This window comes from Mustela lutreola, chromosome 2, assembly GCF_030435805.1.
Source record: "Mustela lutreola isolate mMusLut2 chromosome 2, mMusLut2.pri, whole genome shotgun sequence".
Taxonomy (NCBI): domain Eukaryota; kingdom Metazoa; phylum Chordata; class Mammalia; order Carnivora; family Mustelidae; genus Mustela; species Mustela lutreola.
Window position 1 is genome coordinate 54,753,023 of NC_081291.1, and position 27,416 is coordinate 54,780,438.

Sequence of the window (27,416 nt, forward strand, 5' to 3'; positions counted from 1 at the left end):
CTAGTAATGCCCAGTACTGCTTACTCTCAGGGGCTGGCATTTGGGAATTCACTGGTCTGGTTTTAGGCGCCTTAACCTGAAGCCATGGAACATGTTCTCTATGTAAAAGTAACTGACCTCTGTGAAGACCACTGCTCACCATTTATCATGTCTTAACTTAGGTCCTGTCTTACTAGTTCTTCTGGTGTGCTATGAGCTAGGTAGTTGGTTAAACTTGTAAGAATTGTCTTTTGAAAAAGAGCAAACTGCTTTCAAGTGATGATCCATTTTGGCTGTGCTGAGGCCTTAGTAACTTCTGGGCATTTGGCATTATTCCAGAGCACCAAGGTTCCTTGCTAGGCTCCTTTGGGGTAGGGGAGATATAACTATATTGATAGCAGGAGGAAGAGAATCTGCCCATATGGCTACATACATATTGAATATATGTAAATCGTTTCTACTGATCATGGTGGTATTCTGTGGCCTACGCCTAAATTCCATGCCTAGTGAAACCCATTTTTTTAATCTCACTGCAAGATTTTGACTCACTCCTTATAATTAGGAGTTAGGTGTTTTTGACTGATTAGTCTAAACTACGGTGGGGGGTGTTACTGCTTTTTTGGGGATTTTTTGGGTTTTTTAAAAATTATTTCTGTCAGTGGGAAAGCATGTTGCCTCCAGCTGTTAAAACGTCACCAGCTTGTCTGGGAGTTTGATTCAATGTCTCATCTTCCTCCACTGTGATACACTTGCTAGAAAACAAGCAAAAGGAAACTGCTGGGGATGAGAGATTGGGTGCTATTGAGTGTTTACAAATACTTGAGCTGTAGACTAATGAATGTTCCCTAACATGAGAGGAAGGAGTATGCCAGTTCCTTCTCTTCATCTTCAGTGTGGCTCATCTGTGTGTGTGCATGCAGGTATGTTGCTGGGGACTGTCACTTGTTTCCAAAGGTGATATTATGTGGTACAAAGAGCATCTAGAGTCAGACAGACTGAATCCAAATGCCAGCTCTGCATGATCCTGACCTGCTTCTCTTCTGAATCTCAGCTTCCTTCAGTGTGACGCTTGGGTGGTACTACTCACACTTGGGTCCTTGTGGGAGGTACATAACCAGCACCTAGTGGATGCTCAGCATGTGACTCACCTTTTCTTTAGAGAAAGGGACATATGAAGCCTCATTATCCTGTTTTGTTAGTCTCCTTCTTGGGAAGAGACCCTAAACTTTTGCTTGTCTGCATTATCATGGGCCACAGCTCAGCTAAAGCAGGTCTGGGGACATGAGAGATCTTGGGAGCTTAGGGGACACCAACAACTGGGTATTACACACCATGTAAGGGCACCTGGGTGGCTCAGTTGGTTAAGCGCCCAACTTCTGATTTCAGCTCAGGTCATGATCTCATGGACAGTGAGATAGAGCCCTGCATCTGGCTCTGTGATCAGCAGGGAGTCTGCTTGAGATTCTCTTTCTCTCTCCCTCTCCACCCCTCCCCACTTGCATGCATGCACGCTCTTGCTCTCTAAAATAAATAAATCTTACCAAATACACACAATCCTAACTATACAGTTGTTTCCTTGGAAGAATATATAAGAAAGCAGCCCTGAGGAATTTCCATTAAACAAACAAAAGTATGTATTACTTTTGATCTTCATTCATCTGGGGAAAAAATCTGCTTTTGTTGTCAGGCATTCCCACCAGAAACCTAGGTGAGAGACACAACAGCCCAGGAGCCAAATGGAGATTCCAGCAGAAAGGCCCAGGGGCTTAACTTGAAATAGCAACATCTAACCTTTGTAAAGGCTGCTTCCTGCCATGGCTGCAGAGGCTATTTCCTGTGCTTCTAATTTTTCCAGGAGAGGAAGAAGCGGGGAGAGACCAACAATGACCTGTTTCTGGCAGATGTGTTTTCCTACCAGGGGAAGTTCCATGAAGCTGCCAAACTGTATAAGAGGAGTGGACACGAGAACCTCGCACTCGACATGTACACCGACCTCCGCATGTTTGAGTATGCCAAGGTAATCCAGCCACATCCTGGGCCCAAGCTGCAACATGGAACCCACTAGTGTTCTAACACTGTGCTGCCCAAGATGTTTACCCCAAGAAGTGATATGGATGGAAAATAGCGGCTGCCTTGTTAGAAAGGGTTTGGGCAAACAGGCAAACAAAGGAACCATCAATGGCCACTGGTTCAAGCTGGCCTAAAACTCAGCTGTTAGGCTGACATCAGAGGGATAAGAGAGTATGACAGTTCAGACCTTTGTCAGTGACAGAGCTGGATGGACTCTCTGAAGAGTGAGCCTGAGCCAGCATGATCCTTTCATTAAGTGCTCAGGGTTCAGGGCTTCAGGTCTTTCTCCCACAAATTCTCTCAAACCTTTGTAGAAGCCTTTGAGAATCAGTATTCTCAGGTACAAGTTAGTTCTACCATTGTTATATGGGACAGTATGGTTCACTTCACCCAAGGTTTCCTAAGGGTCAGCTCTCTGATTGGTACTATGCTCTTGACCGTGCTTTGGAGACACCATGACAGAGTCCCTTCCTTCCAGTACTAGCACAGTGTACTTCCTGTCACCCCGGGGGTGCATCTGTATGGGTGGTGGTGGTGATTTCCCTTGCATTTGCAGATCCTCTGTTAAGCTTAGTCCCCAGCAGATATGGGTACATGACAGGGGTTTGCCTAGAGCAGGCTCCTGATGGTTTGTGGGAGAACAAGTTCACCTAGAGAGCCCAGCCATCAAGCCATTTGTAGTTCAGCCTAATGAAAGGTGAAAAGAGTCTTGGGTGCACTGAGCAACCAGGCCCTTCCTTCCGCAGAGATGCCTTTGTTAAACTGCCTTTCCCGGTACTGTCAGGATAGGCTTCAGAATGTTATTAAGTGAGTCATCAGCCACAACCAATTAGTGGCTATTAATGGTAATTATCTAGCTCACAAGTTCAAGATGGAAAATCTTCCCCATCTTTTTTCTCCTTTTTTGTTCCCAAAGATGGTTATGCTCTTTTATGTTCTACCTGTGAGATCATGGGGCTGAAGGTTGCATCTCTGTGACAGTGATGTGATAGAGTTTCTGGTCATTAATATCTAAATGAGCCCCTTGGTCCTAGCCTGTCTCTTCACCTTGATGGTTCCTTCACCCCATCCCCCAGATCCGAGTGCTTAAGGTTCCCCCACTTTGTCCTCTTCCACTTTTTTAACCCTTCCCTGACACGCCCACCGTGCGCATGCGCATGCACACACACACACACACACACACACACACACTATTTAACACTGCATTCATACTGAGAACAGCTAAATCAGTATGTCTTTTCCTGGGGATAACAACATTTAAACTAAGGACAAAACCTACCTAAAGGATTGAATCCCTAGGAGTGGAATTTGGGCATTAGGAATGGCAGGATGTGGTGGTTCTTCAGAACCAGCAGCCTTTCCTGGAGCCTCTGAAACCTTCCAGTAGGCAGCTGTGGTGCTCACTTTGCATTTGGTGAGCTGGCGTGAGTCCTGGTCCTTCCTGTGGGTCCTTCCTGGCCTCTTCACTTTGTTGAACTTCCATTTTCTTCTCAGAGGGTGACATAGCTATAGCTCAGCTCATTTCTGAGAATTGCACAAAATAATGTATGAGGAAGCCCTTCGCAAAGGCCAAACTATAGAAAGGCTGGGAAAATGAGAGGAGCTAAGTGTGACCACAGAGTGGCTAGTCTTCAGGCTTCTCCCCAGTGATCCCCACTCCTCTCCCTACACTGAGGCCCCTCCTCACACCTGGGGTGGGCTTTGTCCACCCACAGTCTCCCATCCAGAAATGCAGCCCACTTACACACTCCATCTGGTCTGCCTCTCTATGAAGGCAAATATTCTGGGGGTTGTTTTGGTTTTAGTTTTAGATCGCAATTCCAAGTAGTTTGGTTCTGTTTCAATCCCCCCCCAATAGTCTGACTTTGAGGAAATGTGTACACACACATTATGTTGGGGGGCGGGGGGGAATACAGTGCTTATTAACATGGCATGTTTTTGTTTACTTGAAAATTGCTTCCCAAGATTCAATCTGGTTTTCAGAAAATTTTTAAATTACATTCCCACGTACAAATAAATTGTATGCTTTCCGGATAAGTGACATGTTTATATGGTGATAAAGGGAATTATAATGCTCTTAACTCTTATGTAGTATGTCCTTATCAAAATCACCAAGCATGAGAACACTGTTTAGTCTCATTCATCACTCAGCACAGCCTCTTTCTGTCCACTCCAGGACATAGTCTTTGCCATGGCCACAGATAACATGTAAATTAGCTTCATGGAACCAAAGAACCCTTGAAAACCCAGTTTGCTAAGCCTCAAAGGAATCATTTAGACTCAGCTTCAATTAGGTCAGAGCTCCCTGAGTTAGGCTATTGGGCTGGAGGTGGTTCCTTCTAGCCTGTGAGCTGTGTGTCTGGCTGGTCTCCTTGTTGATGTCCCAAATTTATGGCTTGCTTGCGGCCTCTGACCCTTCTCACTATAGTCACCCCAAGTCCATTGAGTACTCACTGTGAAGGACATTTCTGTTCTCTTATGATGCCTGTTTTCTCTGGCTGCTAGCCTCATTTAACCAACCAGGTTAGCAGAGTTTCCAGCTTTGTACTTGCATAAACAGTATATGTTGTACTAGTTGCAAAAGAGTAAAGGCTGTGTCTGTAATGGTCTAAACTAGGCATTTTCAGATTGTCAGTGCTTGCTTTTTCTAAGCTTCTTCCCCTGTGTGAACTCCAGGGAGACCAGAGACCAGCGAGATGGGCCTGTCTTTTATTCAGGGTAAATGATGCCCTTTCCTCCCCTTACAACAGTTGGTTGTCTTAGGCCATCTAATATATTATTTTAGGGGCTACACAATTACCCTGAAAGCAAATGGAAAAAGAGAGAGCTAATTGTTCAAGTGGGTTTTTAGCATACATTGACTGTACTTTCCTGACAAATGAGTGCTAATCATGGGGAAAGGAATGCTTTTTTTATACTTTGTGAGGCTGACACAGTGCACTTTCTGCAGGGTACATTATTCCCAAGACAAACCACTTCTAACTAGTAATGCAGATCTGGGCTCTAAGCACTCTTAATTTTTCCCTTTTGAAAAGCCCCACCTTTAAAAATGTCAGCACCAAAGCTTCTTCAACTATGGCAAACTCCCATGTATTTATTTGGGGTAACTATATCCTGAAAAGAGGTGATTTTCTGAAGCTGTTTCTCACGCATTCAAGGGCTAACCGAGGGATGCCAGCCATGGGATGCCAGTCAGGGAAGCCCCCTGTTACCTCTTCCTTCCCAGGTTCTCTCTGGGCCTCTTCCCCCCATCTCACCACCCCCTGGCATGGCCTCCTGCTGCCCCACCTCTACAGACCCGATATCAGAACAGGATTTGATATCATCCAGTTGGAAGTAACTAATCAAGAACACTTGTGGTCCTTATCTGCTCTAGGCACATAATGGGGCGAGAAGCAAATGGGATGATGCCCTAAGTTCAGGCAACAGAATGTGAATAGAATCAGAAAACAGATGTGAACAGTACTTCTAGTGTGGTGGTAGTTGGGGAGGAGAGGGCACAGAGGGGCTCCCCTAGAACTCTGTACATCATTTTGTCCATTTAGGTTTATGGGACCCCATGCTTAGCCTCACTCTGAGGCATGTGGTATCATCCCTATTATCTGAATAAAGATTGTAGGTCTGGATATTCAAAATTAGGCAGCCAGATTGTAGAGTCACTATATGGAAATAGTCACACATGTAGCTGACTGTATGAGAGAGAGAAACAGAGTAACCTGATCATAAAACTTCAACACTGCAGAGTTTGTGTACAGTACTCCAAAGAGTCCGGAAAGTATTGTTTAGCTGAAGAACAAATGTCTGTTAGTGGGAGGGGCAGGGAACATTCAGGGCTGTAGTCCTTGACACTGTCCCATACTCCCAAGGAGCACCTGTGGAGCAGCCTATGAGCTCTCCTCCCTGACACCTGGGACTGCCCCTCAGTCAACCATACAGCAATGGACTCACTCCTGCATCCTGAATGCCTACTTCAGCCAAACAGAGCCCTTCCTTGCTCCAGCTTTCGGCAGTCTGACGTAATGCTGGCAGCAGGAAGTTCTAATCCGGAGTGTTTTTGTTTGTTGTGCTTCCTCAGGATTTCCTTGGATCTGGAGACCCCAAAGAAACAAAGATGCTAATCACCAAACAGGCTGACTGGGCTAGAAATATCAATGAGCCTAAAGCTGCTGTGGAGATGTACATCTCAGCAGGAGAACACATCAAGGCCATAGAGATCAGCGGCGACCATGGCTGGGTTGACACGTGGGTTTTCAGTCCCTGCCCCAAGAAGCATTTGGCAGCATGTCTTGTCATGTTAGCTCTTGGTTTTGACTGACAAGGGGGAAAGAAAATGTTTCTCTAAATACATAATCCAAATGTAATAGTAACTAGGTTTTTGGGAGACACAGAGATCAAACAAGGCAGTCACTGCCTTTGAGCAGCTTAGTGAATCCCTGGGGAAAGGGTCAGGGGTTGGGGAAATATAGGGGGAGGTACCCAGGCATTAGAGCTGCCATTCACTGATCCTTCCATAGGAGCCAGATATTGCAATATCTTACAGGCATTTGATTCTCCCCCATACCCTAAGCTGTCGTGTTTCCATGTCCAGCTTCCAAATGAGGAAACCAAGGCTCAAGGACCAGGTGATCACACAGGGCAAAACAGCTGGGAAACCATGGAGCTGAGCTTCAGACTGACTTGGCTGATTCCAGCGCCCCTAATATGTGTAATAGTAGGAACTAAAAAAGAAAAAGAATGCTTCTAAAGCACACCAGGAAAGGAGACAAGAATTCTCATGGGAGAAACCGTGGATGTGGTCTTTGCATGAAGACCCTTGAATTTTAAGAAGTAGGGGGTGGTAGGAAGGAGACGGGCATGAGGCCAAAAGGACAGCACAAACCAGGAGTTTCCCCGAAGAGAGGCGGGCATGCAGTGGGGCTGCCCAGAGAGACGATGGATTCAGTTTTGAGACTCTTAGAGCATCAGACCTCCAGGGGGATGGCCTCCTCCTCCCACAGTCAAGGAAGGTAGACCTCACACTCATGCACATATGCACTGGGTATGTGTGTGTACACATATAGGGGCACACTGCCATAGCCAGCAAAGAACAGGTGAGGGAGCAGCCCCTGAGGGTGGCTCAGTCTGAGCCCTCAGGCTGTTGGTCATTCTGGAAGCCACACTGTGGTCTGTAGTAGTGGTGGCCTAGGCAGGTCCTGGGGAAGGAGAGGGCTGGTTAATAACTAAGTCACTTCCCTGAACCCCACCATGTAGTTGCCATGAATGCCCCTCATATACATGCCATATGTATGTGACCTACCACCCCATCTTTCTCTTGTACAAGAATGAAGGTTCTTGAAGATACAGATCTTGCCCCCCCCCAATTATTGTTTTCACGAAAGGAGTGGTACAGGAGAGAGTCAGGCAGATTTGTGGCCCTGCTCTCTCCCCTCTGGTTTTTCATGTCACTTTCATTTGCAACTGACATGTGTCAGGTTACCCTGGAGATACCTAACTAGTTCAGGAAAGAGATATTTAAGCATGTTCGTCCTTTTCTCAGGTCTAGCTATAAAAGGTGCCTCCTCTCCAGGGACATTTGGTTTAATGGGTGGGGCTGGGGGGGGCTATAAGGGGTTGACGTGCCACCTTTCCCTAAAAATGTGTTCTTTCTCTGCTGAGAAATGTTATTTTTAGATGCCATTATTATTCTAAGTGCAGATTGACAGGCCTCCCTGAGCTTGCCTGTGTCTGAGACAGGGATCTGTTATAGCTGCTTCCCCTTCTTTTTTCACAAAGAGCAAGCTGGGTGGAGCCCCTTTCCCCCAAGAGAGCTGGTTTTACTCTAAAAACCCACCCTGACCAGAGGGAACAAGCATGTTTCATCCACTCCCATCCCATGTCCCTACGAGTAGTGGGAGGGCCAGTTACCACTGGGAAGAAGTGGTGAGCCCCAGTGGTCCCTGTGGCACCACCCCACCTCCCCTGTGGTCAGCATCTTGACCAGCAAGAGAGGCACAGCCAAGATTTCCAAGAGGCCTTTCTTCCAGAGGTCAGAGCAGGCTCCACACATGCCTCTTCCTCTAAAGTCCTGTCAGCTGAAGAATTCTCACGCCTGTACCCATGCTTTCCTATGAGAATTCCTGAAATGGTGTGGAAAGAGCATTCTGCCACTTCCTGGCCGCAAAATCTTGAGCAGGCACTTCACCTCTACCTCGCCTTTAGCCCTCTCATCTGTAAAATGAGAATAATAGTGCCTGTTAGGACAATGAAGATTCAATGAGATCACACATGTGAAAGCTCCTGGTGCTGTGCTTGGTACCAGTAGATGTTTGTTTCTATCCCCAGATACTGCTGGATAGATAGCGACTCTGTGAAAGGCACACACAAAGTGGGGGAGACAGTGTCCTTTATCAGGCAACTACTCTTGGTCACTGGGCAATGTCTCTGGATTATATATTCACTCATTTAATAACCACCAGGGGCCCTGGCACCATATTGAGCTTTGAGGACATCAACATGAATCGACATGGAGCCTGCCCTCAAGAAGACCCAAAAGCCCACGCTGCTTTCTTCCGTCAGGTTACTGTTATAGGAGTCTATCTCCTCCCCGTGCTTTTACCTCTCCAGGTTAATTGACATTGCCCGTAAACTGGACAAGGCCGAGCGGGAGCCCCTCCTGATGTGTGCTTACTATTTCAAGAAGCTGGATAACCCTGGCTATGCTGCTGAAACCTACTTGAAGATCGGTGACCTGAAGTCCTTGGTTCAGCTGCATGTGGAGACCCAGCGCTGGGATGAGGTGAGGGCAGAGCATGCCTCATGGGGTAGAGGGCCCCACGTGAGCCCTGGACCACAGGGTGCTTTTTGGGCTTTGGATGGAGTGCAGCTGCCCGCGTGAGAGTGAACGTTGGCCTGGCAATTAGGAGATTAACACTTGAATTCTCTGAGCCAGGGTGTTAGAGGCCCATTTATTCATTTGTTCATTCATTCATTCATTCATTCATTCATAAAATATGCACTGCTGACTTCATGCTGGCCCTGTGATAGACACCAGGGATGTGAGAGTTTTAGCAGGACAGCCCTGTGCCTGCTGTTGGTCTGAGCTGCTTGTGACCAGCACTATAGGCTGATAGATCTCTGACATGGAGACACATTTACGTAACATTCAAAACCTGCTGGGTGCCGTTTGACAGAAAATGTCACCCATACTCTCCAGGTGCAGGCTGCCAGAGCCATTTCAAGGACAGCTATTTCTCTTCCTTCTTCCCTCTAACCTGGACTCATTCCTGAGAGGATCAGGGGCTGCACCCATGGTCCTCACCCCACCCCACCCACCCATCCACTTGCTGAGGTCTAGTTTACAGAGCCACAGCAAGACCTTTTCTGAATAAAGCTGTCTGACTCTTCTCTGCCCTCTGAGTGGCTCCATTTGGTGAGGTGACAAGGTTACTGATGAGAAGAGGTGGGGCCAAGGACAGAGGCAATAATGGCTTCCCAGGATAAATTTATTAGGAGATTTGTGAAGCAGCATAAATTAGAGCATCTTAGAAACACTCAGTCCTTACCATGCATCAGGCAAACTTTCTCCCTGTTGCCACATACTGTCCCCCGTGACTCATTTCCACTTCTCCTGGCCTGACAGGTGGTTCTGGGGCTTAGATAAAGCAGTGACTGGGTCCCATACAGCACCAGGTCCACAGTCATCTTTGACAGCTAATAAGCAGTGATGATGATAATGTCAATTCTGTTTCCTTAGGTGTCATCTGCAATTAAAAGAAATCTGTTTGCAGCGCTACAGGAGCCTACGCAAACCCTCAAAATAAAATGTTTCCGATTCTGGGCTGCTTCTGGGGTCCAGAAACAGACTGTGTTGTTATTGAATCCAGTCGCTTGCATATTGCTGTTAATTGCCTTTTGTTTTCAAAGAGCTGATTTGTTTTTGCGTTTCTGGAGGTGGTGGTAGGGGGAGGCACTCTCCCCCTCTGAGTTGTCAGCCTGGCAAAATATGACACATCCCTAATGGATTCAGCCAAGTGCCATGTTTTCATGGGGCCTGTGGGGGCTGCTTTTTTAAGAATGCATTTGTTCCTTCCTCCAGGCCTTTGCTTTGGGTGAGAAGCATCCCGAATTTAAGGATGACATCTATGTGCCCTATGCTCAGTGGCTAGCAGAGAATGATCGTTTTGAGGAAGCCCAGAAAGGTAGGCCACACAGACTGGCACGTTGCAGAAGGAGCATGAGTTGGTATTGCCAAGACCCACATTTTAGAAAGGCTGCCAAGCCCCTCCCATCACAGGTCTAAAGATGGATGACTTCATCCTGGTGAATGTGATGTGTTTCTTGGTGAAAGACTGGGGAGCAATGGAAAGAACATGAGCTTTGGAGTTGGACACACCTGGGTCCATCACTCACTTGCCTCTGGACCTCAGGCAGGTCCTGTCTCTTCTCTGAGCAAAGCACTGTGCACTCAGATGTAGATTCCCACTTAATTCTCACAGTAGCACTATGATGTTGGTACTGTTTTCTAGATGAGAAAGCTGAGGTTGGAGGAAGTAAAGGGATTTGCCTGAAGTCCCACAGCAAGCAAGTGGGAATTTGAGCCAGGCTGGAGTGGGGACAAAATATGAGGAATCCCACAGAGTGTCCGGCATGGTATTAGCTGCCACTTTCCTCTACCGCAAACAGTAATTTGGCTCAGATAAAAAAGTGACCTCTGCTCCTTGGCATTTCTACCGGTTAAGTGGGCTGCACCCCACATATGGCAATATCTGAGATAGGAGCAAAAGGAAACATAGAGCCTTAACTGGTAATAGCAATTTTAAAATGTGACTGCCTTCTCTGTGTCAGGCACTAGCTGGGCACTTAACTACATAACCCAGAACCTCGCCAGCAACCCTGCAGAGACACCGAGGCTAACTGCGCACTGCAAAGTCACAAAGCCAGAGAGAATGGCAGAGCCAGGATTGGACCAGGATCTGTCTGCCTAGGAACCTGATTCTTGTGACTAGGTCTTACTGCCTCCTTAGAAAGTCTCCTAATTGAAGCTGGGTGTGTCGTATTCCATAGCATCTCATTTACACTTCTATATGGTAACAGTTGCCACCTCCGGACACATTGCGGAACAAATGTCTCCCTGTTGGAGCTCCTCTGCTAAAAGCCCCCATTGAAAGACAGCATGTTCTCTTCTGCTTTAGCATTTCCAGAGCACCCAGTTGCTGAAGTATGTGCATGTTTGGGCAAAACACATCAACCTATCCATCTGTCTGTGTCTGCCCTTCCAAGAATCCATCGCCATAGTAACTTGGTACTCAGACAAGAGATTGGAGATGAGATTTGGAACAAAGGCCAGACCTTTTCCTTCTATAAAGCAGAGGATTTGGATCATTTGAGTGCTCACATGTGAGCAAGTGTCACAGCTAGACATGCCTCCCTGGCAGCCCCCAACTTCCTGAGGGTCTGGCCACATAGTCAAGATTCAGGAAATTTCTGTTAAACAGATATAAGAATTATTATTATTTTTTTTAAAGATTTTATTTATATGACAGAGAGAAATCACAAGTAGATGGAGAGGCAGGCAGAGAGAGAGAGAGGGAAGCAGGTTCCCTGCCGAGCAGAGAGCCCGATGCGGGACTCGATCCCAGGACCCTGAGATCATGACCTGAGCTGAAGGCAGCGGCTTAACCCACTGAGCCACCCAGGCGCCCCAGATATAAGAATTATTGAGAGGGTTTTTTTTTTTTGCATGTGTTCACAAATGTTTGGTTGCTAGAACCGAGCCATATTTTTCAAGGTTGTCATTAAAAAGCACACAGTTGAAGACTGATGGAGGACTTGAATGGGGCTAGGTTCAGTAACCTTGGGTATGCCACTTTACTTCCACCTTCATAAGTCTGTTGTGACCATCCAACGAGGAATCAGCAATAAAAACACTTTGTAAGCCACCAAACCTGTTCAGTTGTCAGGTGCTACTAGTGTCACGCTGGATGTCACAAAACTTTGTCCCGGCCCGGAATGGGGTGAGGGTAAGACCTCACTGGTGCCATCCTCAGATTTGGCCCTGCAATTTGGCCCTGAGGTTTTTCTTTCTGCTGTGCTTTTCCAAAGTCAGTTGCCTTTTCCCAGCCAGAAAGGAATGTGTCTCACTGCACTTTTTTCAGGATGTAGCCTCCGTTATTTATAGCCTTCGGCCTGAGAGGCGCATCCCAGCAACGAAGTGCTGCAGATGCTCCCATTGAGTGTCCTACTTCTACAGCAGCCCCTTGCAAGCCCTGCAGATTTCCATCCCACTCCCCAAACTGTGTGTTTTTGTGCCCCTGCAGCGTTCCACAAGGCCGGGCGGCAGCGGGAAGCGGTCCGGGTGCTAGAGCAGCTCACACACAATGCCGTGGTAGAGAGCAGATTTAATGATGCTGCCTATTATTACTGGATGCTGTCCATGCAGTGCCTTGATATAGCTCAAGGTAAGTAAACATCAGCCAGGCTGCTTGTTTTCCCCAGCCCTGCTCTGGCACCAAGATAAACATCGAAGGAGCTGGGACGTTTTAATTAAAGCCCTAGGCTTGTTTATTGGGTGTATTGTCCGTAACCCTGTCCTGCAGCGGCATAATCTGGTGTGTCATCTTTTTCCAGTTTGCCCATAAGTTTAATGATGGGATGAGGGCCATCCTGGGGTTATGGTTGGGAGGTCCTGCCCTGTGTTGCTAATTCAGAACATCTCTCTCCCCTGCTACCTGGGAGCCTATAACCAGACCCAGGTGAGCACTTTTTTAAAAAATTTAATTAAATGGAAAGATGAGAAAGAGATCACTTTACAGTAACACACTCCAGATTCTCACTCATTCCAGGCAGGAAAATAGTTTCAATGTTGCTTTCTTGAGACTTCCCATCATGCACTGAGGGAGTTCTGGAAGCAGAGGGGACATGGAGATGTTCTTCACTGGACTAAGGCCAGCATGCCGGAGTGGGAAAAACACTAGAATTGGAGGCAGCTAGGTGACTTGTAACGAGTCACAATTTCTTCCTAAACTCTACCTCCCCATATGTGGTTGGAGGTAATCCTGTCCTACTTTCTTATAAGGCTGCTGTGAGCCTCACAGAAGCTATGGTTATGATTTGGAAACTGTTAGGTCCGGGTATAAGGTGTCATATTTCTGTTCTGGCCAGTGGTCTGTGCTTTGGATAAGGCCTGGCAGAGAGGGAAGAGGCTGGAGGTGAGATGAGTAAAGCTGACATGTGCTCATCCTCCACGCCAGGCTCCTCTGGTATGTCTGCACACCAGTGATCACCCTTTTCATGCTGGTGCTCCCCACTGGAATGACCTGATAGGCTGTAGTGTTAGATCTGGGAGAACCTGCAAGAAATGTACTCAGACTTTTCGTGGCCACATGCTCTGCCCATCTGAGACTTTCCCTGTCCTGGGGAGTCCCAGCTCCTAAGCAGCACCTTTCCCATCACTGCATCTCTTTGTCAGTCTCCCTGGCACAGGTCTTGATACTGGGGGAGAGCTGACACTGGCAGTGTTGCCATTGCCTTTATCTTGTAGACATGGCTTGACCCATCTCCCCCCTCTTGCCACCCTCCCCCCAACACTGCATACCCCAGACCCTGCCCAGAAGGACGTGATGCTTGACAAGTTTCGCCACTTCCAGCACTTGGCCGAGCTGTACCATGGCTACCATGCCATTCAGCGGTACACGGTAAGGTGGTCCGGATATGGGGGCCAGGTGGGGGTGCTGCCTACTGAGCTAAGGGCCCTGGGCACATCTTACAGAGCAGCAGAACTCTGGATGGAAAATAAACCCACTGGACAGGATGACTTGCCAAGAAATTCAGGTCTCCTCCTTGGAGACAAAGTTTGGGACTTTGATTTTCCTCAGTTACCCTTTGACCTGTTGTAAGCTGTGGGCTTCTGAATTAGTGAGCCAGAGCTAGAATGGGACTTTCTAGGTGCCAGCTTTATGTTTGTAAAATTCACGCAGACTCCAGGTTAGCCAGACAAAGAGTTATCTCTAAAATGATCAGGGTTGGGGGCGCCTGGGTGGCTCAGTCTGTTAAGTGTCTGCTTTTGGCGTAGGTCATGATATCCAGAGTCAAAGGAACAAGCCTGCATTGGGCTCTCTGCTCAGTGGGGAGCCCGCTTCTCCCTCTGCCTCTGCTCGTCCCCCCGGGCTTGTGCGCTCTCTCTCTCTCTCTCTCTCTCTCATTCTCTCAAATGAATAAACAAAATCTTACAAAATATAAAAATAAAGTGATCAAGGGTGGATGTTCCATTCTAGGTGGGTGAAGCCCCATCTCTAACCAAAGGCCTGAGGTCTCTTCTTGGCCCTGCCTCTGAATTGCTATGTGACCTTGAGCTATTTACTTTCTCTCTCTGGCTCTCAGTTTCCTTCTCTACCAAAAAGAACGAGCATAGGCTTGATCTCCAGAGACCCAAATAGTTCTTTTTAGTCACTCCCTGAATTTTTTGATTAAGCCATCTAAAATCTATCTCCTGACAATGGGGGAACAGGTGGTAGCTTGTTATCAGCCTCCTCATTTTGTGTATCCTCAATCACTCAACAAATGTTGATTAAGCACCTACAGGGTGAGCTTATCCTGTGCTGATAAGCCAGGAGGATAATACCAATAACAAACCTTTATTGAGGACTTACTGTTTACCAGGAAATGTGCTGAAGGCTTTATTGTATCAATTTATTTACTCCTTTATTTATTTACTCCCCATTTTACAGATAAGGAAACCGAGGCACTAAAAACAGAGATCCCACAAATATTAAATAAGACCAGGACCAGACCAGATAGGCTGGCTCCAGAGCCTGTCCTCTTAGCCTCTGATCCCCCACACCCTCTAACTTGGAGAAGGCAGACCACTGGCCGCACACTCCAGCTCTGCTGTGTCACCTTGGAGAGTTGTTCACTTGCCTCTGTGCTTCAGCTTCCTTCTCTTCAAGTAGGGGTGATAATAGTACCTACTTGGGGGCGCCTGGGTGGTTCAGTGGATTAAGCCGCTGCCTTCAGCTTGGGTCATGATCTCAGGGTCCTGGTATCAAGTCCCGCATCAGGCTCTCTGCTCAGCAGGAAGCCTGCTTCTCTCTCTCTCTCTCTCTCTCTCTCTCTCTCTGCCTACTTGTGATCTCTCTCTAATAAATAAATAAAATTTTTAAAAAACTTAAAAAAAATAGTACCTACTTGGTGGGGTTGTGAGGATTAGATGAGTTAATATTGGAAAAGCACTTGGCACAGATGAGTGTCAGCTGTTCTCCTGCCCTGCATGGAGGCTTCCAACCAATTTTCCATGGGCAGAACATTTCGCAGTTCTTTGACCATCTCAAGAGCCCTGCGTTCCACACTGGGCACCTCTTTCCCCCACATTTGTGCTGAGTGCTCTGCACATTCTTTGTCTCTGAGGAAATTCTGGTAAGAAAGACTCCTCTGCTAGGCTCTGCCTCGGTTAGCTATCAATCCTTCATCTCATCTCTTCCCCATACCACGGTCAGTGTTTTCAAGGGAACTCATCGCCCCTTACAGTCTTTTTAGGGCCTCTCATTTCTATCAGGTGCTCACTGGGAAAGACCCCAAACTCAACTCCAGCTGAAAAGTCAGGGCCCCAGCTCAGTGTCAGTTTGTCTGAACCACTTTGGAGCTGGGCTCTTTGTTTCTTTTTTGTAAGAACTGAGCTCTGTGGGGCGCCTGGGTGGCTCAGTGGGTTAAGCCGCTGCCTTCGGCTCAGGTCATGATCTCAGAGTCCTGGGATCGAGTCCCGCATCGGGCTCTCTGCTCGGCAGAGAGCCTGCTTCCCTCTCTCTCTCTCTGGCTGCCTCTCTGTCTACTTGTGATTTCTCTCTGTCAAATTAATAAATAAAATCTTTAAAAAAAAAAAAAAAAAAAAAAGAACTGAGCTCTGCTCCAGGACCTTTGTGCAGTTGTGAGCTTGTAGCAGCTTCACACCAGCTGGGGTATCTGTCTGTTCATCCTACCTGAGACTTTATTGGGCCATTCCTTCATTCAACAAATCCCTTCTGTGTGTCAGGCCCTCTGCTGAGACCTTGGGACATAGTGGTGAGCAAGATGTTATCCCTGCCCCTGAAGAACTCATAGTCAGTGAACAAGCAGGTGTAGCCCAGTTGTCTTAAGGGAAAAACTAAGAACCAGGAGGACTTCCTAGAGGAAGTGAACCTAAGCCAAGAGGAGGGAGATTAGTAAGAATGGGGAAGAGGAGGAGGAGAAACAGCATTCCTGGCAGAGGTCACAACATGTGCAGAGGCATGGAGGTGGGTGGTACTTTAGCATTTGGCATCGGGGCCCAGCAGAGCAGCTCTGAGGCAGAGCAGACTGCAGAGGGAAGCACCAGACCTTTCGTGAGATAATGGCTTCCTTCCCAGAGGAGAGGCGCTAGTTCTGAGGACCCTTCTGCCACCGGCCAATTCTGTTCTTCCTGGGATGGTTCTTAGCTTCCATACCTACCACGATATAACCAGAGGCAGGCTTCTCCCTGGCTGTCACCCAGAAAAGGATGCAATCTCAGGTTTTCTTGGGTTCTTGGAACTAACAGAGGCTGTAGAAATTTAAATGAGAGCTAAAGAGAGAACGCTGGGCTCCAAACCCAAGTAGTAGTGTAAAGTAAGTCCTCACAAATTTAGACCAATTAGGGCCTAAGTCCTGCTGGCACGATGAGGAGTACAGCCTAGTAAGACCCTTCAGGAAATGTCAGTTTATTACCATGTAAGTGCTCAAAGGGGAGGGAGAGCTGGCCTGCTTTCATCTTGTCATCTACAGTTGTCTCAGTTTGCATACGATGTACCAGATCCCTTCAAAATGGTATTCTTAACCTTTTATGGACCCCCTCATGATAGAAAATTCCCTGTGGTCTACTGTGTGGAGCTTCTGGCAGCCTCTAGGTACAGAAGACCTGTTTGTGTGTGTTAGCGCCTGGTTTGTTAGGGCCTGTGCCAGGTGCTGGGGGTGCAGGGATGAGTAATTGAGGAGCTCTGGCACATGTGCACATCTGGTGGGCATTGGGCAGCCAGACTGCGGCTGGAGAGTGGAGAAGAGGCACATGATTTCATGTTCTGAAGAGTTAACAACCTCCATTTAAAGACATGCTTAGGGTATGGTCATGTCCTAAATTGCCTAAAAGGTCTTCTCTCTCAGAACTCATTGGAGACAACTTGAAGTGCTCAGAGAAATGGAATCATAACCCACCCCAGAGGCAACACAGCCAAGGAGAGGCATTCTTGGGCTTTGGAATCAGACCTGGGTTTGAATCCTAGCTCGGCTCTTTTCTAGCTGGGTGACTTGGGCAAGTCATCTCTCTGGGCCTGTTTGCTCATCAGTACAGTGAGGATGAAAGTGCACTTTACAGAATTTTGTTAAGACAGCTGTAAAGCACCCAGTACATAGTAGATGCTCATTAAGGGAAGCTGCTCTTTTACTGAAATATTTCAGAATTTTTGGTTGTCTGCCTTTTGACTTGTCCCAGCAGCTGTTTCATTGAGGAATTCAATCCCCATTTGCTTTTCTCACTGCAGGAGGAGCCCTTCAGTTTCCATCTTCCCGAAACCCTCTTCAACATCTCCAGGTTCCTGCTGCACAGCCTGACCAAAGACACCCCTTTGGGCATCTCTAAAGTGTATCCTTTCACCCCCACCCTCTGTCCCACCTCTCTTGTCTAATGGCCCCTGTGAAGCTCTTTCCAGAGCACTTTACTGGCAGAACCTTCCCTATCTCCAATAACCCTCAGGGAAGAGAGAGAGTTTGTCCTGCTGCTACAGTTTTACTGTAGAAGCAGCTCGCCAGGGAGGCCAGGGGGCCAGTGCCAAGAGAAGATTATTTTCTAAGGCTCTCTGGGCTTAGCCCATCTGTGGGTCTCTAACCAGTCCACTGCCCAAGCCCTCCTGGAACCCATAAATAAGGGTATAACAGAAATGGAGGAAGCTCTTGGATTCTTGGGCATTTTCCTGGGGGGCAGGTTAGAGGGTGTTTGTTCAGCCGGGGCATGGAGCACCTGCTGTGCCCTAGACATCGGGCCAGGTGGTAGGTGACAAAGCTGTTATCTAGTAGAGGAGGTGACAAGTGTCAGGGCTTAGTTCAGTGGGATGTGAGTTGTGTCCACGTGTGGAATGTAGCTAAGGCTGGGGCCATGGTAAGGGAGGGCTGCCTGGAAGAGCCGACATCTATCCTATGAGGCACCAGGGAAGATAGTAGAGTAGATATTCCAAGGGAGCACCCTGCACATGGAAAGGCACAGAGGTGAAGTAAGCATGGCATACGGGAGACGCTGAAGCCCACCCTAGGTGGGAGTCAGGCTGGAGAGGTAGTGATCTGAGGGCCTCCATGTGAGTTGGCCTCACCTTCTTTGGAACTATAAGGGCCATTAAAGAGGAAGGCTGGGGACCCATGCTTCCAGAAGCTACCAGGAAATGACCAAAATCTTTTAAGGTCATAAAAGTCATAATTTTCCCCATCCTCTTCTAAATCTTATATTCTCTCAGCCCCCTCCCAGCCCCAACCCTACCTTTTCTCTGTAAGGAAAAGACCCTCCCAGGAGAGGCCTCAGAGGTACTGATCGGTGAGAAGTGGCTTCTCTAAAGGTTCCAGGCCCATCATTTACATTCCAGGGAACCAAGAAGTATGTTGTTGACTGAGAACTTTGCAGAGGTGTGGCCAAGGCCAAACCTGCTGGAGCCTGAGAACCTTTGCCCAGTCTTCCCAGCAAGTTCTGTTTGATTGAACCCCTGTCCTAAACTGCACCCTATACTGTTCATTGGGGACCTGGAAGTGGCTCCTGACATGGTCCCTGACTTTGAAGAGTGACCGTGGAGACATAGACAAGAAAGCTTACTGCTGTGTAACTTCTGGAGTGGAAGGAGCCACACTGGGCTTGTGGGGAGCAGGAGCATCAGGAAGAAGGAGAGTAAGAAGGAGACATGGTACTTGAGGCTTGCCAGGGAGAAGTGGGGAAGGGGGTTCACAGGTGGGACACAGAAGGAAGGACAGGCCTGGCCTGGGTGCAGACAGCATTTAAGATGAGGCCTGGGGCCTCGGATTGAGGAGCTCAGAGGAAAGTCTCAGAGAATAGGGGAGGCTGCCACTCAGAAATCACTGTGGCTTCTGGTGAAGTGCAGGCAGAGAGAAGTGCCCTATAGCCAGTGGCCTCTGAGCTGGATCTGAGTGAGCTCCACAGGCAGTCTGGGACCAGCCCCACCTGGCAAGCCTAGAGCAGGATGGCACTTGGTGCTGGGCATTCTAGGACCTGGCTGGCAGGCTGGGTGAGGTGGGGAGAGCCATTTTGGCCTACTCAGGGTACAAGATGAGCCATCAGCTGGCCCAGAGAACCTAAGCAAGGTTAAAATATTAATGGAAACTGCACTGTCTTTATCTCTGGAAAAATCCCTATGCTGTGATATCTGAGAATTACACTTACATCCCACAAGTGAGCAAAGCACTCCTCAAGCTCCTACCTATACCCTCCTGGCACTAGCACCAGCTGCACGCCAGCACAGTGCTCACCCTGAGGATAGGCAATGCCAGCTCTCGGGCCCAGTGTGGCCTCTGCTGTCCTTAACCCTATCATCCGCAGGAACACGCTCTTCACTCTGGCCAAGCAAAGCAAAGCCCTGGGTGCTTACAAGCTGGCCCGACATGCCTACGACAAGCTGCAGGGTCTGCAGATCCCCGCCAGGTTCCAGAAGTCCATTGAGCTGGGTAGCCTGACCATCCGCTCCAAGCCCTTCCATGACAGTGAGGTGAGGGCACAGCTCTCTCAGGCAAGAGGCTTCCACTCCTCTTCCTGGACATCCCCTGATGCCTTCTTTCCCGGCGGGGTTCTATCTGAAAGATGGCTACAATGGTCTCAGGATCCTGTGCCCTCCTCCTTTTCCCAAGCCCTGGTTTGTTGACTTCTGCTTTTCCCTCTCTGCCACCTCTATTCTCTGCTCAGCCGGCTCTGCTCCAGCCACAGCCCCTGGCCCCTGTGGGCTCCAGAGCCCTGCCCTCCCTTGCTGCCTAGCCTTCCCATGAGACTCTGAGTCGGCTACAGCCCAGCCCATGCTGCTCTGCCCTTAACCTCCCCCTGCTCCTGCATGCTCAGATGGCTCTGCTTTCACCTCATCCTAGGAGCTCCTACCTTATCCCCTCTTTCTTCTGGAACCAGGTTATCACTCTTCTAGGTATCTGTAGCCCAGCTGTGCCCCAGCCACCTTTCTTCCAATTTAACCTGTTATCTCTCACAATTGTCCCCTTCAAGCTCAGAGCAGAGACTTGGCATCAAACAGACCTGGGTTTGGATCCCAGCTCCACCATTTCCTAGCCTTGTCTCCCATCTCTCTGAGCCTCGGTTTCCCCCTTTATCAAAGAGGATATACATAATAGTTTTCCCACAAGATAAATAGCCAGCCCAGATAATGTGTGTGGGAGGGTACGTGGTGTGTGTTAAGCGTCCTGTGTGTGGTGGCTGTGGTGTTGTCATTCCTGCTGGAGAAATGTGCTGCTGAGCCCTGCCTGTGAAGGAGTCCAGGGCAGTGGAACCCAGGTGACAGGGCCTCAGATGCCTCTGTAGGCCCTTATCCTGAGTCTCCACGCATAGAGTCCTAAGCCCGGTGCCCCTTTCCCACCCCACAGGTAGCCTTGCTTCTTGGCAGCCAGGCCCACAAATCAGAGTAGGGAGCATTTCCTCACTCTGGGTTTGGCTCTCAGGCAATTGTGGGTCTTGTGCTTTTTAGGAGCTGGTGCCCTTGTGCTACCGCTGTTCCACCAACAACCCACTGCTGAACAACCTGGGCAACGTTTGCATCAACTGCCGCCAGCCCTTCGTCTTCTCTGCCTCTTCCTATGGTGAGTCTGACATGTGCAGATGGACTGCTGCTGATTGGCCACACGTGTCCTCATTTGTAAACTGAGGACAGTGTGACACCCACCCCACCAGATGCACAGTCACAAAGGGTTCCCAGAAATAGGACCCAGTGCTGCCCAAATTTGAAGCACCCGCCCCTCAGAGCCTGGTATGGGGCTTTGCATGACATAAGTGCCCTAGATGCCACTGGTTGGGCATTTGGTCTGGAAGGCTAAGATGGGCTCTTAAGTCCCGCTTCCTTCTACATTGACGAAGAATCAGAAACCCCTTCCAGGTAGCTGGGCAGAGGCTGTTCCTCCTCCCTTGTAGAGGAGCCCATCTGGCTATTAGTGGGAAGAAGGGGTGCTAAAGGCCACTGGTTTTCACCCATGCACACATGTACACATGCACACACATGCATACATGCCTGCTTCCTCCAGACGTGCAGTGGGCAGAAAGAGGCCCTGTGGGTCTCCTTGCTTACAGAGAAGCCTGCTGCTGGGTGAGAAGCCTGCTCGCACCTCCCCTCATGCTGCCTGGTGAGAGCATCCCAGGCCCTGGCTCCCCCTGAGGCAGCCGTCCCATGGCCTTCCCCATGCCTTGTGCCCTCTAGAGGTGCTGCACCTGGTTGAATTCTATCTGGAAGAGGGGATCACTGATGAAGAAGCTGTCTCCCTTATTGACCTGGAAGCACCAAGACACAAGCGTGAGAACAAATGGCAAGAGATCACAAGCAACAGTATCCTGGATGCTCAGCTGGACCTCTGTGTGTGCCAACTGAGCATGAGGCCTGGGTGTAAGACAGGAGGCTGGAGGGGCTTGAGGGATGGCTGGCCCAGTGGAGGCATGGGCATGGCAGGCCACTGCTGAGTGATTGGAGAGGCCTGCATGGTCGCAGGGACAGGGGCTGGCAACAGGCTGAGAGCTGGCCAGTGCGCAGAGGTACCAAGGGGACAGTACATGCCTACAGGCCCAGAAGAGGCATGTGGAAGAGAAGATGGTGCCTTGATAGTCACCTTCGCTTCATTTCCAGGTGGGCCTCCCACCCACCTGGCTCCTAGAAGGTGCCGTCTGTCTTTCTGGCCACACAAAGCTGATGAGCAACCAACACAGCATATGATGTCTGTATCAACTTTTCTAGTCAGGTCACGTTTGTGTACAAGAGACAGAAAAAACCATGATCGAGCTGAGCAAACAAAAGGCTGTAAAGAAGCCTAGCCATAGTTGGACATTCAGCCGGATCCAGGTGCTCTGTTGGCACTGGTGGGAGGCTGTCTCCTGTCCTGTCGGCTCTGTTGTCCTTTGGGTGGCTTCATTCTTTGGCAGCACCTACCCCATCCCACCAGCAGTACCAACCCTGCATCCTATCAGCCTTAAAATCCGTGGAAAGGGCTGACATTCCTCCCAGAATGACAGCAAAACCACAAGGCACATCCTTGCTGGAACAGCTTGGGTCAAAGGCCACACCTCAGCTCTTTCCTCTGGCTAGGACCATGTTCACTGTCCTACCTGGACACAGGAGGGGGCTTCTACATGTGACTGTACACACTCAGCACCTACAGACCCTGCTAGCACACAGCAGCTGGATCAGCAGGTCTTGGTGCATGGGATCCTGACTTTCCATTAGCTTCCAGGTAATGCCAGTGCCGCTGGTCTGTGGGCCACATTTTACGTTTTGAGGAGCAGAGGAGAAAGGAAAAGCCAGGGAGTTGTTTGCCAAAGATGGGAGACAGAAATCAGATGCTCTGCCTGGGTTGTTGCTGCCTGGTGGGACCACATCTCATACCTGATTCGGCACCAGCAGCCTCCATTCCCCTGGGGCTCTTCCTGGTGGGAGCCCAAGCCGCCCCAGCCTCATATCAGCTCTTCTGATACCACCTGGCAGAGGAGGCAGCTCCTTAGCACCTTCATCCTGGTCTAGCTGGACTTGGGATTTGCAGGAGCTCTCACCCGCTTCTCTGTGAAATAGGACCTGCAAGTCCATCTCAAGTGCCTACAGGCAACCCGGTGATTACTAAGTGTTTCTCCAGGAATTGCCAAGTTTGCTGGCTGGCCGTGGTTTCCAGCTGGCCCATTATTTCTACTCCCACCCACAGCAGGCCCAAAGTCTCTGCTCACTTGATGCTTCTGGTCAGGCCCCTGTGGGCCATGGTGTGGTCTGTGTGGGGCAGCAAAGGTCCCATCAGAGCACCTTTCCCTCCTGGGCACTGGGGCTTGGTCCCAGCCTCTGTGTGTCTAGGGCTGTCTCCTCTCTGGCTTGCACTCCCTCCATTCCTCCATCTAGAAACCTATTCCATAGACAGAGTCATGGAGAAACACACCAGGCCCACAGAAAGCGCCTGTGAATCTTGCATTGGGTGTAGGGTGGGGCCTATTTCCTACTCAGCCTCAGGTTCTGTCCTTGACTAGACCCTTCCAGATTCCCAAACTCTGAGGCTGGATGAGACTATGGACTCCATGGGAGATGATGACCCATTCACGGCAAAGCTGAGCTTTGAGGTGAGAGTACCTCTCTGAGTGATGAGCTAAGGAGGCGTATGAGGCCTCTTGGGTGGGGGTTCGGAGGTCCCTTCTCCTGTACACACTTGGGCATGAAGTGGACTTGTTCCTTGTCTGGGCCACGGTGGAGTCGAGGTGGCGGGGACCCCATCACTAGAGATGGCTAGCAGGAGCTATATGACCTGGCAGGGTTCTATGAAGGTACCCAGCAGGGGAAGTCTTTGGGGTCCTCTCTGGTTGCCCTAAAGATTCTGGGATTGTGACTCATATAAACATGTCACCCTGGCTGAGAGCACGGGTGTCCCCTGCTTTCCACCTGCCCATCCTGCAGCAAGGTGGCTCCGAGTTCGTGCCTGTGGTGGTAAACCGGTCGGTGCTGCGCTCCATGAGCCGACGGGACGTCCTCATCAAACGCTGGCCCCCTCCCCTGCAGTGGCAGTACTTCCGCTCGCTCCTGCCGGATGCCTCCATCACCATGTGCCCCTCCTGCTTCCAGGTACTGTGCCTATAGCTTCTGCATGGCTACCAGTTTCTTCTTTCTGCTGCTTTTCCATTTCCCAAGTGTCCCCTTTGAGACACCTGGCATCTGGGAGGAGCACAAGTGATCCCAAGGCCAGGGCTCTGAGCTAGGAAGAGACTCGGCCATCCTTAGGCCCTCCCTCTTCTCACTTCTGTTCTGAATGCTGTCTGGAGTGGGCTTACCCCTGACCCTGTGCTCTCTGTACCTGCCCCTAACCAGGGAGACCCAGGCAAGTGTGATGTACCTTGGAATTTCACTTAGAAAAAAGGGGCCTCAGACCCCAGACCCTTCTCCCCCTCCCTTTCACTCCTCAGACAAAGGTGTTCTGGATCTGATGTTTCTAGCCCTGACTCACTGCCAAGCCTCCTCCACTTGGAAGGGCGGGAGTCCTTGCCAGGCTCAGGCCTTGGCCCTGGGTCATGACCTTTTCCCCTCAGATGTTCCACTCGGAGGACTACGAGCTGCTGGTACTTCAGCACACCTGTTGCCCCTACTGTCGGAGGCGCATTGACGACTCTAGCTCCTGACTGGCCCCCTCAGAACCAGCGCTCCCACCAGGGCCACCTTGCACTTGGCTGGGCTGTCAAAGGAAGAAGAGTTCAACTGAAAGAGTTAAACTGTCAGAATGTGTCTTCTGCCCAGATCAAGTGTGTATTTTAGGGAGGGGCCTTGTGTAACCACGGAATTCCTATTTATGGCATTTCAGGCCTTGTAAATAGCACCAGGAGATGGAGAAGAGAATGTACATATATTTTCTAAGAAAAAAAATCTGTTACTTTCAGAGAGGCTCTGAGTTGTTCGTGGCAGCCTGCTGGAGTCCACAGATCTGTCAGACCATTAACATGTACACTTTGCGAACAGATTGCCTCAATAATTACAAATAAAAGGGCTACTTATTTTCATCAGTGTCTGCATTTTAGCAAATCTTCATATTGTCTGCAACTTAATTTCCTTATGCAAAAGTGCACCTGTTTCTAATTTGATCTGAGAGGAACATTACGTTTGCCTGCTCTTAAAATGTAATCTAATCGAAATGGCAATATGGGAATGGGTAGGGGAATGGGTATTTATTTATTTTGGTTTAGTGGGGCTCCATCTTGACCAGAAAATAAGGTTCCTGGCTCCAAAGAAGATGGCAAAGAGGGCCTCTCCTCAGAGGTTCTGGAGCCTACCCTCTGCTTTCTGGCTATGGCCAGGCCCCCCTCCTTCACCCCATTCCCCCAGCTCCACAGAGGCCGCAACCCCACTGAGGCTTTCCCCTTCCTTCCACCTCCTGAAGCTAGTGGATCTGTTTGAGGTTTTGCTAAGGTCCCTGCCCCTGAGCATCAACAATGTCCAATTTAGCAGCTCAAGGGCAAGAGTGAGTAGCACATGGGAGGCTGGGGAGGGAGAGCTGACATTTATTGGGGACCTTCTCTGTGCCAGCCAAGTTCCATATATTGTCTCCATTCTCATACCAGCCTTGTGATGGAAGGGTTATGATTTCCATTTTGCAGCCATGGGGTTGGGTGGAGGTACTGGGCCCAAGGGCTCATCCAGCCCTGGGTGGAAGCTCCTGATCTGTCCTGCCCTGAGACCCCTGTTCCCTTTGCCCTCCACTTGACCTGCCCCAGAGGTATCAATGATCCAGAGCTTTGTGCAAAGTCCTGACAGCCGGGAAAGAGAACTGGGCTGTCAGATAAGAAACCCACCCTGGTGATCAGATATTGATACTTTACAGCTCATCTGTGAAGTGGGCAGAGTGGGACAAATGTCCACACTGGGGGGATGAAGACAGACCTAGAAAAGGGAGCGGCTACAGAGGCTACCCAGCAGTGAGTCCTGAAGCTGGCCCCTGCCTTACCCCTTTCCCCCTGCCTCCTTCTGCACTTCTTTGGAGATGATGGAGGAAAATAAAGAAAGAGAGCCAGACAGTTGTGCCAACAGAACTCCTCCGTTGAGTGTCTAATTACTTAGGATCATGCATGCTCTCTCTCTTGCTAAACATTTATTAATGTGTTAGGATTTCCATTAGCGCATTACTTGAACTAAAATCATTTGCATATGGCTGGGAAGAAGAGGGGAGAGAGAGAAAACAGCCCCAGCCACCCAACAGGCGTCAATCACAGTGACAGATCATATGGTCCGTGGCTAGAGGCAGGGGGAGGGGGCCCAGCCTGAGACTCCATCATATATCATCTCAGCTGAATAACACAAAAACTAGTTTGTGCCATGCCAAGTCCTGTTCCCCCGGGAAGCTGAGCTCTTGAGGTCTGAGTCTGAGAAACAATCACTGTAGCTACCTTTAAGTCAAATGCTCACTGAATACCAGACACCAGGCTAAGCACTTTCCACGCATCATCTTATTTAATCCTCCACAGCCTCCAGCGTGCCCATTATGCAGATGATGAAACTGAGGCTCAGCAACATTCTCTCCTTTCCTTCAACAAATACTTACTGAGCCAAGACAGGATTCATACCCAGGCACAGCCTTTACACCTAGGCATTCTGTTCTGCGTCTCCCCTGTCCCAGACTAGATGGGGTCTTGACCAGGCCTGTTCTCTCTCCAAGGCTCAGTTTCCTCATGTGTGCAAAAGGGCATACTCCAGCTCTGACCTTGAGGCTCGAGCCTCAGTCTCCATCTGAGGAGCCTGACAACCCTTCACATGCTACAAGGAAGGCACCGTGGGATGTTGAAATGTCCCTTTCACTAAGACGACACTGAGGCCTGGAGAGAGACATGGCTGCTGGAGACTGCACAGCTTGGTTGTTCAGGCTGGGACTTGATCCTCCCAAGTCCCCAACACTGCCCACATCCCTGGAAGAAGGAAATAGGAAGAGGGGGATTGTGTGGCCCAGATAGAGCTCCAGGCCAGGCCTTAGGTGGGCCTGGCTCTAGCCTGGCCTCAACCAGCTGGGTGTCCCCCATGCACCCACAGTGAGGCTACTGAAGCCAGGAGCCCCTCATGGCTCTCACACAGGTACAGAGATGTCCCATCTCCAAGGCCCCATCTGCCTATGGCAGATACCAGGCAACCTTCCGCTTATGCCAGCCTCAGGAGCCTCAGCAAAGAGGTCTGCACTGGGCAAAGCTCTCATCCTGGGTCAAGCACTTATCCCAACACTCCACCCAGACTCCAGAGCATCTTCCTAGAATGGGAATCTGATCATACCCCTCTCCTGCTTATAACCCTCTCCACTGACAGCCAGCTAACATCCGGACTCCTAGGCCTGCCCTCCCTGGCCCTAGGCCCCAGGCCAGCTGGCCCTTTGCTCCCTGTGCCTTGGACAGTTGTCCCCCGGCCTAAGCCTCCTGCCTGCCTCCTGCTCCACACCTTGCTCCTCTGGGATCTCACAGCACTGGGCCTGGGAGCAGAGCCTTGCCTTCCATGGTTATTATCTCCGTGTTAGCTGGCCCCCAAAACTAGGAGCTCCTTGAGGGCAGGGAATATATAGGATTTATCTGAGTGTCCCCAGCACCTAGCCCTGAGCCTGGCACATAAACGGTGTTTGGTAAATGTCGGGGTAAGAGGGAAATGGGGTGCCTGGGTGGCTCAGTGGGTTTG

At 49.6% G+C, this 27,416-nt stretch overlaps 1 protein-coding gene across 5 annotated transcripts in view; it reads left to right on the forward strand.

Moving 5' to 3' along the window:
* IFT122 (intraflagellar transport 122) overlaps positions 1-24,772 on the forward strand; it is a 70,964-nt gene extending 46,192 nt beyond the window's left edge. For all 5 annotated transcript variants that reach the window (XM_059161798.1, XM_059161796.1, XM_059161801.1 and 2 more), the window contains 13 exons: positions 1,835-1,996; positions 6,125-6,291; positions 8,653-8,824; positions 10,124-10,226; positions 12,345-12,485; positions 13,627-13,721; positions 17,550-17,650; positions 19,601-19,766; positions 20,742-20,853; positions 21,465-21,590; positions 23,271-23,350; positions 23,682-23,846; positions 24,308-24,772. In XM_059161798.1, the coding sequence (XP_059017781.1) occupies positions 1,835-1,996; positions 6,125-6,291; positions 8,653-8,824; positions 10,124-10,226; positions 12,345-12,485; positions 13,627-13,721; positions 17,550-17,650; positions 19,601-19,766; positions 20,742-20,853; positions 21,465-21,590; positions 23,271-23,350; positions 23,682-23,846; positions 24,308-24,397 (1,680 nt within the window). In that variant the 3' untranslated portion in view covers positions 24,398-24,772. The remainder of the gene's footprint in view (positions 1-1,834; positions 1,997-6,124; positions 6,292-8,652; positions 8,825-10,123; positions 10,227-12,344; positions 12,486-13,626; positions 13,722-17,549; positions 17,651-19,600; positions 19,767-20,741; positions 20,854-21,464; positions 21,591-23,270; positions 23,351-23,681; positions 23,847-24,307) is intronic.
* The last annotated feature ends 2,644 nt before the right edge of the window (positions 24,773-27,416 follow it).